The sequence below is a fragment of the Nanorana parkeri genome, unplaced genomic scaffold (genome assembly GCF_000935625.1).
Source record: "Nanorana parkeri isolate BGI_ZX_2015 unplaced genomic scaffold, ASM93562v1 scaffold845, whole genome shotgun sequence".
NCBI classification, from domain to species: domain Eukaryota; kingdom Metazoa; phylum Chordata; class Amphibia; order Anura; family Dicroglossidae; genus Nanorana; species Nanorana parkeri.
The window spans coordinates 333,800-344,177 of NW_017307113.1; the positions used below are offsets into that span (position 1 = coordinate 333,800).

At 43.3% G+C, this 10,378-nt stretch overlaps 1 protein-coding gene across 1 annotated transcript in view; it reads left to right on the forward strand.

The window, feature by feature from the left end:
* EHMT1 (euchromatic histone lysine methyltransferase 1) overlaps positions 1–10,378 on the forward strand; it is a 124,831-nt gene that overhangs the window by 107,008 nt on the left and 7,445 nt on the right. The window contains exons 22-26 of the mRNA XM_018565416.1: positions 323–467; positions 552–629; positions 785–900; positions 2,047–2,133; positions 5,965–6,043. Of these exons, the coding sequence (XP_018420918.1) occupies positions 323–467; positions 552–629; positions 785–900; positions 2,047–2,133; positions 5,965–6,043 (505 nt within the window). The remainder of the gene's footprint in view (positions 1–322; positions 468–551; positions 630–784; positions 901–2,046; positions 2,134–5,964; positions 6,044–10,378) is intronic.

A 10,378-nucleotide genomic window follows, 5' to 3' on the forward strand; every position in this document is an offset into this window, starting at 1 on the left:
TATTTTTTCATGTTTTTACAGTTTTAGGCTGACACATGTCTTCAACCCTAAAAGCTGCCTGCTTTTAGGGTTCCTCCTTCAGTCAATATAAGCAACTGACAGGTTTATATTAATTTTAGACATACGAGATGCAACATTCTTGCCTAGACGTGTGGATTTTGCTGGCGACAGGCAGGTCACACATGCACAGCTGCAGTTATCAGTATCTCACTAATGCAATGAAGCTGCCTTTCTGCTAAAACATGAACTCTTTGTTTGACTCAAGGATAAGGGTAGAGTAAAGGTGTAATGGTTGTTGATACTAAAAACATTTTTTTCAAAGGGATATTTCAAGGGGATACGAAAACATCCCAATACCATGCATCAATGGCGAAGACTCTGAACCCTGTCCCATCAATTACAAATATGTGTCCCAGAACTGTGTGACCTCCCCATTGAACGTGGACCGAAACATAACCCATCTGCAGGTGAGGCTTCTAGGCTCTCCAGTGTCTGAATAATGTGCTTCACATCCTGTGCTGGACACTAAGTAAGAACTTTTTCTCTTACAGTACTGCGTGTGCATAGATGACTGCTCATCTGGAAACTGCATGTGCAGCCAGCTCAGCATGCGGTGTTGGTATGATAAGGTAAACTCAAAACTTTGTAGTAACGGAAGGAAAGGTGAAGGTGGTACAAAATATAGGCTACAGTTACAATGCCAGTACACCTAAATGAAGAGATGTTTTTAAAGTAAATAAGAAAGGAATAGCGCTAACAGATTTAAATTGCTGTCTTCTTTCAGAGTGGGCGTCTCTTGCCAGAATTCAATATGGTGGAACCCCCGCTTATATTTGAATGTAACCACGCTTGCTCTTGCTGGCGAAATTGTCGCAACAGAGTTGTACAGAATGGCTTGAAGTGAGTATGATTTGAAGACATATTAGTACTGTTTGGTCCTGATTGTTAGGACGTTTTGTAATACACCACTCACTACTGAAATATATAGAACATAGTCTAACCCCAACTTTTTATTTGTCATTTTTTTTTTTTTGTCTAAGTATAGACCTATGTTTATCCCAAGCATGTTACCACTGCTGACCTTGTTCAGAAAATGCTGCTTGTCTGGCTTTCTCTGTCTTAATAGCATATAGCATTAGTGCCAGAAATCATTATCTCTCCATGTCTTCTCGGTCAGTGGCTTAAAAGGCTTTCAAGCACAAGCCATCAGTGTTGTTTTGGCAATTAGCATTTTCAGAGGGAGAAGTCAGTAATGGGAGCTTTGCTTATTTCTCATGTCTTGTACTTTAAGTTGCAGACTATATCATGTGATCTAAAACTATAGCCAATCACATCCTGTCCTCCCAGCTTCACTATGGCATCTTATCAGCTGGCATTATCAGAGGCTAAGCTTTCTAGCTTTTGGCGTGCAAATGTTTTTAAAAATAACACGGAAAGTCTCAAGCCAAATGGTTATATTGTTCTATTCACATTATATAAAACTAGCAAATATGGCTGACTCCAGAAAACCGATAACAAACACAGAAAATGTCAGAATTACTGAAAAAATGCATCAAAAATATCCCTTAAAGTGCACTTTGATGATGCATTTGTTTTTATCCTATGAAAGCATATGTAGGCTGCCAGCTACAGAGCTCTCCTTTGGAAAACACTTGTTTCCTGGCTTGCTTGCTGAAGCTTTGCCTTCAATACTTTAAGTCTGTGATCTGAGACAAGTATCCTCATAAGTACATCTGACTTTTCTAACCTGCGTAAATATTGCATTTACATCAAAGGGCAATTGTAAAAACAAGGCAACTGGCATTTTTAGAAGGAGGTTAGCAATCTCAGGCCCCATATTGCTCTTATGGCTATGTAAGTGTGGTTAAAGGTGCTACAGGGATGGTAATAAGTTTCAGTTCTCTCCGAGTTCTCTCTCCATAGCTCCCTTATGCACACAGTAGGCCTACATTCTCTGCCTCCACAGTGAAGCAGATCTGCCTTTACAGTTTAATATTGTTCAGCATGGTAGACATTGAATTTAACCTCTTGGTCCTGTTCATGCAGAATTCGATTACAGCTTTTCCGGACCAAGAATAAAGGTTGGGCAGTGCGGTCTCTACAGGAAATTCCCATGGGGACGTTTGTGTGCGAGTAAGTGAGCCATCCGCTTTGTATTCTGTCTTTCAGTCAAACAGGCTTACACTATTTCCCATTTAATGTTATGCATACACCACATCCAATTGTTCTTACAATCCAAAAACAACCAGAGGGTCACTTGTAACTGGTGAGCATTGTATTTATAAGGAGTAAAACATAATGTGAGCTTTAAAAAGAAGGAATTCTTTCACCATGCTGGGAAATTTCTGCTATGAAGGTGTCAATTTGCTCAAGAAATTTGTGATCATCTGAGCAGGTCTTAAACGGTGTGCTATTACGTTAACTATAGTTTGGGAAGGTGCTGACTTTTTATTTCTCTATCTTCCATTGAGGGGCACGGCTCTTAAGCATTCGGAGACATAGGGTTATTCTGCTGCCTCCTGGAGAAATGGACACAAGGCAAAAAAATGTAAAGCTTGTCACTTTAAGGACATAACCCCTCCCACCTTCCCTCCTTCCAGTTTTGCTTGGAATCCTCAGGAGAATGGAGGTCTCCTTCTCTTCTGCTTATTATTTTAGTAGTAGATTCTACTACCAAGAGCTGCTAGTTGATTCATACCGGATATTATAAATCCTGGAATTCTCTCTAGTTGGCTGACAAAACTGAGAGATTCATGCCGGATAAGTTAATTCCTGTAAGTTTCTCTAGTGGTAGTGAAGCAGGTCGTCTCTGGTCTGAGTACTAATGTTTGTCCTGCGGTTGTCCTGTGTTCCTGTTTTTCATCATTTAGTCATGAAGCAGGTAATTTCTGGTCTCAGTACCTATGCTTTGTCCTGCGGGGTTCCTGGGTTCATCATTTAATGGTGATCCATGTATTTCCCGTGTAATGACGCGCGGCCTGGCTCCTGATTGGTCGGGAAGCTGGCCAAGCAGGACGCTGGCCTCGTGAGGTAAGGTTACCTTACCTTAGTATGTGCAGCCTGATCAGTATCGGTGCATCCCTAATTATGACATCACATTCTGGCTCCTAAGACTTCTACAGGGAGTGCAAGAGAGCTGTACAAGCAATGCACATATGGATGGAGCTCCATCACTGCAGAGCAACACACACTGAACCCCAAAATTTTTGGAAGGAGTTTGCATGTGTGTGTGAGAATGTGTCTGTCCGTGTTTTAACCGCAAACTACCACACAATTGTACCTACTATTCGTTGTGGTGGTGGAGGTGCGTTGCTTTGCTATTCATTTGAATGGCACCCCCAAACACACCTCCCGCCCACAGTTTGATCACTTGCACTGGAAAATGCGGTACCGCAATGTCATGCATTCCAGTGTGGTGCGACTTAATGACCAAGGACAAAAGTGGGTCCTGTGGACATACAGGTTCAGAACCACTGCTTTTCTGATTCTTAATTTGCTCTACCTGAAAGTCCTAGAAAAGGTTGTTCAGGTTCTACTGCCGCTATTTCTAGGTGGATTTGTCATGATGTCAGGATTCCTCCTTTTTCTGTTCATTCTATTAGGGCAGTTAGTACTTTTTGGCCATTTCAGAGTCCAGCTTCAGTTACTCAAATTGCAAGGCCGCAACTTGGTCTTTTGTTCACACTTTTTCTAAGTTTTAAAAAGTTTCTTCCTCTTCTGATGCTAGTTTTGGCAGAAAAGAACCTCAGGCAGCTGTTGGAGTATTTGAGCTGCTTCTTCTAATTTTTATGGTGGCGGAACCTCTGTTTTGGACTGCTTTTGAACATCCCAACGTCTTAGAATTTTTCAAAGCTGTGTCCCTCAATGGACAATAGAGAAAATAGGATTTTGTTCTAACTGTAAGATTCTTTTCTCGGAGTCCATTGAAGGACACAGCTCTCTCCCCTCATTTAATTTTGTACTGCTTGCTGCAACTGGCAGGTGGAGGGTTATGTTCTTAAAGTGGTAGGCTTTTCATTTTTTTTTGTCTAGTGTACATTTCTCCTCTGGGTTGCAGCATAACCCTACGTTTCTGAATTCTATACCTCAATGGACTGGACTCCGATAAAAGGATTTTATGGTAAGAACAAAATCATATATTCTCTCTAGCATTCCAATATGAATCTTCCCCCCCCCATGACATCACTCAGTGTTGCACTGCCAAGGTCCGTTGTTTGCAACATCAGCTAATAGAGGCATTTGATGCCTGCTAAGTTTGTTTCTAAAGTATGCAATCAGATGACCCAGTTGAAGTCTTTCTGATATTTCATCCTGATTGTACACATAAGGTGGGGACGAGAGAATATTGTGCCTCAAGTCAGGATTTTCTGCCCTGTTTAAACACTGAAGGAATCTTTCTAAGTGGCACAGAGGGAGAGTCAATACAGACATGCAAGTCACTTATGATCTTATGCACAGATCATACATTCAATAATAGATCAGGACCACTCGCTTATACTGGCTTGTCACAGACAGTCTGATGGCTATTATGGTCATGGCACAGGAATTGACGGTTGTGCTATTTATTAATTTTAAAAGATGAAACATACTCTTCCTTGTTTAGCAGTTATAGAAAATGTACAACCCCCCTTTCCTCTTTCACATGTGCCTAATCTGTTGGCTGGTAATTGTCAGTGTTTCACATTATTATGTAAATTGTACTCCCTGATCTTCCCTTCTATTAATGTTCTCACACCAATATAGTAAATTATATATTTGAGATCTTTGTAAATTCTATGCAGGCTTTTGTTCTTTGTATGTAATTTCAAAGCGTGCTTGTAATATGACAGAACCTGCAAAATCAGCAGCAGGCTCCATCAAATGATACAGACCGCTATTCCTAGCTTTGAAATGCCTACAGGTTGCCCCTGGAGCCCGAGATGACCTATTCAGAGTTTGACTTTTCATTCCACGGTAAAATGCAGGTACCTTTGACTTGATACCCCAAAATACCACCCCATCCTGTTTTGGGATGTGGTGTTTTTCTGAAAACTCAACTCTTTCAGGACACATCTCGACATTGAGAACCATAGGTACACCACATGTCTACTGACAACCATTAAGGTTAGTCTTGCAAATGTGAAGTTAAGAGAGTTTGGTCAAGTAGTGTTTTTTACATAGGTTGAAAAATATCTAAATCCATTCAGTTCAACCAAAAAATAATATTGAAGGAGTTAAAAGACCCAACATATCCTATCCTGTTATAACATTAGCACTGTAATAGGCATACATACTAGAGTTGTTTTTCATAATGCAATCAAAGCCTACCTGAAAAAATCCCTTTTATGTAGTGAGTGCTGCCTTCTGTCTGCCCATCACTTTCAACATCTTCCTGGATTCCCAGTGTGCTTTGCATCTCTTTCTCCGCTGCTTAATGTGAGGCAATCTCCATTTATGAATTGTGCCGGGGCGCACTTGATCGCATTCCGGCCGGCTCACTTTGTTTTGGGGCGGGAGGGGCGTGGCGTGCACTGTATACATTATTTTTTCTGACTGCACCGGACCGGAACACAGGCACTGATGTGCCACACATTGCGGGAGGGTGTGGCTGCGGTACCATTTGCTTCAATGCACTGTCACGCCCCCTCCCGCCCCAAAACAAAGTGAGCCGGACAGAAAATGCAATCCAATGCGTTCCAGTACCAATTGGGCCGGACACGCACTGGGGCTGGTGTGAACTAGCCCTTAAAAAGCATCTAGACCTTTTTTTTAATACAATCTTTAGAGTTGGCTACAACCGATTACTGTAGAAGTCTCTTCCACATTGTCACAGCCTTTACTGTAATGAAGCCTTTCCATGTGATAGTCTTCCTCCAATTGGATTGCTGTTGAGGAAATCTCCTCCCCACAACACAAAGTACATTTAAGAATAAATGCACAGCAAAAATATCACTGGTATTCAAATTCAAGCATTTGTTTTTTCAGGTATGTTGGAGAACTGATTTCAGACTCTGAAGCAGATGTGCGTGAAGATGACACCTTCTTGTTCGATTTGGACAACAAGGTAAGCATTTTATATCCCAGAATTTTCACATATATACTTGTGATTTCTGCAAACCAAATACATTTGGTCATCTGTTTACCCCGCACAGTACTCTGGAAAATCTGTTTCTCATTCATTAAGAGAAACAGGAATTCAGATACTGTCGGGTTATACTGCTGCCTACAGGAGGAGTGGGCACTGCCATACAGAAAAATTGCATGCCTGCCTGGTATAATTCCTCCTACTCCCACCATGCCACAGTATTTTTGCCAGTGCCCTAGGAGGATGGACATCCTTTCATTGCTCTGCTGAGGCCAACCGTTTATTTTTATATTGATTTATTTTTAAATTAAGATTCCTGCTGCATTGCCACTGAGTTGGTTTCAAGTATACAACTATCCAGATTGAATTTTCCTCAGCTTGCTTTTGGAATGCCGTTCCTGAACCCCGATGAACTGGACATTGTGGTCTTAGCCTGGAATGTGACCTTCGGTCACTGGGCCCTGCATTGTGGCACTTTCAAAACCAGTGTGTACTGTTTAAGTTACCCATAGAGCGCTCTCCAGGTCTAGAGCCATGGCACAGCCCCATTTGAAGACTCACTTTGTAGGCCCTGCAGATGGAGCATCAGGAGCTACCTAGTTGCAAGGACTGCTAGGCATCCTTTAGCATTCCCCTGGAAGGGGTAACGCTGAGGGATTACGCACGGATGTCATCTGCTGGGTGGAGTGCTGTGCACTCTTGGCTCTTTTTCCTTCTATTCAGCATTATGAAAGCATCTTCCTGTTGCTGTTCCTGATTGCAAGTGACACTTGCAACTCTCCTCTGTTCATCTCTACTGCCTGTCTACAGTGACTTGGCCAACGTCAGCTCCATGACCCTATTCCTGCTACCCAGCAGCCATGTTGGCTGGCCTCCAGGGGCCTAGCAGCCATGTTGGCTGGCCTCCAGGGGCCTAGCCAGGCCTCCACAGTCCTGGCAGCATACCATGTGCTGCATAGTGTTCTGCCTTGCAGGGCAACATGCTTTGTTCTATACACCACCGGTGATAGTCCCTTTGTGGTAGCTGGCTTTAGCTTTCTGGGGCTGCCTGTAGTGTACCCCCTGAGGTGTCTGACACCTGCTGTGCCATCATCAGAGTCCTCTGACACTCGTGGCCACCTCCTTTGCTCTATCGAGGGAGGATTTCACTGGAACCTTGCAGGATTTCATGGGCCAGATAGCATATTTAATTGGTGACTCTGATCAGAAAGGACATAAGCGTTCTTTTACACCTTTCCCTTCACAATCCCTGTTCAATCTGCCTATGGCCCTCAGCCACCAAGACCCTGTCTGATGCAGAGTCTCAAATCCCTAATGGATGAGCCTTCACCAGAGGTATTGCAGTCTTCTGCCATTACTCTGAAGTGAAAGATTGTTTCAGCAATTACTGGCAAGGGTATACACCACTTTAAAACTAGAGAATCAGCATGTACCTTTCACCAGTGCTGTCCCAGGTTTAGGCTTTTTTAGGGCTCCCAAGACAGCCTAGACATTTCCAGCGCACAACCCTGACAAGTTGTTGGTCCCTCCCAAGCGTTTATTGGCCTTAAACCTGTTTGAGGACTTCATTAAGTGATCACAAGGGAGCAAAAACATTTTTAACACTTTAAGGACCCCATCAATGAACGGCTGGAGGCCTTTTCTAGAATTCCATTCTCTCTGACAGGACCTGCTTGGTTCGTGACATTAGTCTGTCAAACCTTAGCTGATTTGGTTACGCCATTAGAAGGCACCTAATCACCATGGAACCTCTTCATTATAGAGCATCTGGAGCTTACAGCAGCAGCTTTTGTTACTTTGTTAGAAGTTTCCTGTCTTATCTTCTGTCATTCAACATGAAGACTCTTGCTGAAGTGTTGGGCCGAAAAACTCAAGTCCAAAAAGCAGTTGCTACACATTTCCATAAAACAACATCTCTTCGAAGCTGCCCTTGATACCCTCATCCAGCAAAGCCTAGGGCTTAGCCTGGTAAGACTCACTCCTCATCAGACTCCTTTTCATTACTCACAGGCCTCCACCTCCGAAGCCAAACTCAGGTCCAGCTTCCAGTTTGCCCAAGCAACTGTGGATGTCCAAGTCCCCCAAACCTCACACAAATTCTCTTCAGCATAGGTGGGGCGCCACCACTTTTCAAAGCGAGAGACGTTTCATAGCCTATGATTAAACTTGGACAACCAGCATTTCTGGAGCAGGGCATCATGCTCCAGTACCTGGAGCAGAACGTTTCCAGGGGTTTTACTCCATCCCTTTCACAGTTCTGAAGCCTAAAGGGGGAATCAGTCCCATCTTGGATCTTAAAGCCCTTAATGCAGTCCCCGAAATTCTGCATGAAATCCGCCAGGCGCGAAGGGATTGGTGAATGGTTCCTACACGCTGTCACAGGTGTGGGAGAGTTTTGGATCCAACCAGGCTCAACAGCAAACTGGACAGCTTTGTCTCCAGTTACAGGAATCCTGTAGCGCAGGGGTATGCATGACTTTTAGAGGCAGATGCATGATGGGATTTGTAATTTCAGAACAACTTGAGGGCCAATGTTTGGCTACTCCTGCTCTAGCAGAAGAGGTGGATGCTCTGGTGGCTCCATGGGATCAGTACAGCCTGATCTATGCATTTCCTCCTCTGAAACTCCTTCCTCATCTACTCAGCAGGATCAAGATGAAAGCCATTCTGGTGATCCTCATAGCTCTGGACTGGCCCAGGCATATACAGTATAGTACTCTGACCTGATTAGACTCCAGGCAGATGCTCCATGGAAGTCTGCTTTCAAGTTTTACCACCACATAATGGAAGGCTTACTTTGCATGGTGCAAAGCAAGACACCTTCATCCCAGGACATTGTCTGTCCTATGAATGTTGGCCTTTTTGCAAACACACCTGGATCGACCGTTAGGGTCTTATTACATAGTCTGCTTGCTTCCCATTCTTTGATCAAGACCTTTGTACAGGGTTTCTCCCAAGTGGCTTCCCCTGTGAACTCCCCTATGTGTCCATGGGATCTACATTTAGTTATCTTGGCACTTTAAAAACACCCTTTGAATCTATCAGGGATAATTCCACTTTCCAATTTCACTCACATGGTTTTGCTTCTCATGGCCATCACCATGTCTGAGCTGGTGGCTTTATACTGTAAAGAACCCTTCCTTGTCTTACACAAGGAAAAGTTGGTATTGAGGCCCACAACTTCCTAACTTCCCAAGGTAGTTTCACCTCAACCAGGACACCGTTCTTCTGTCTCTGTCTAGCTTCATTTCATCAGAAGGTGATCTCCCTTCATTGCCTGGATGTAGTCGGTTCCCTCACACCCCATTTCTATTAACTTTCCTTGGTATTCCTGATGGTCCACCGTCCTTGTAAGGGAAAAACAACTTCTTTGTTCAAATCTATGGTCTTAAGGATCAGGTTCCACCCTTCCCTGTTAAGGCATACTCTGCTAGTTCTGTGCTTCTTGGGGTTTTCGGCATCAAGCTACTGTTTCCCAGATTATCAAGGATGCCATCTGGTCTTCTTTTCGCACGTCCTACCATGTGGATGTTCAAGCCTAATCTGATGTCAGCTCAGGTGAAAGGTCGTTGAGGCTGCTCTGAGCTGCAGGCAGTCCCCAGTTTCATTGATATGTTTTGAGGGTCTGCTGGCATTTTGTTGATGTTGCCCACCCCTCATTTGGATTGCCTTTGAATATCCTGACTATATCTGAATTTTTCTGCACCTGAATGAACAAGAAAGAAAATAGGATTTTTGTACTTACCATAAAAGCAATTTCTTGAAGTTCAGATCCTGCCCCTCAGATCCTGTGTTTATGAGCATGCTTGTTATGCAGTCTAATGGGGATCAGGAGGTATGAGGATCGCGCTCTCTATACTATCTAACGAGGAGGTATGAGGGTCCTGCTCATTAATATAGTCTGATTAAGAACAGAAGGCATCAAGCTTTTGCATGTTATACAGTGTGATCAGGACTAGAAGGTATGAGGCACCTACTCATTATACAGTCTAATGGGGATTAGAAGGTTTGTGGGTGCTGCTTATTATACAGCCTAATCTAGCCCAAAAGGTATGAGGCTTCTGCTTATTATACAATCCAATCTGGTGCAGGAGGTGTAAGGGTCCTGCTTAATATACAAACTAATGGGGATCAGGAGATATTATGGTCCTGCTTAATATACAAACTAATGGGGATCAGGAGGTATTATGGTCCTGCTTAATATACAAACTAATGGGGATCAGGAGGTATTATGGTCCTGCTTAATATACAAACTAATGGGGATCAGGAAGTATTATGGTCCTGCTTAATATACAAACTAATGGGGATCAGGAG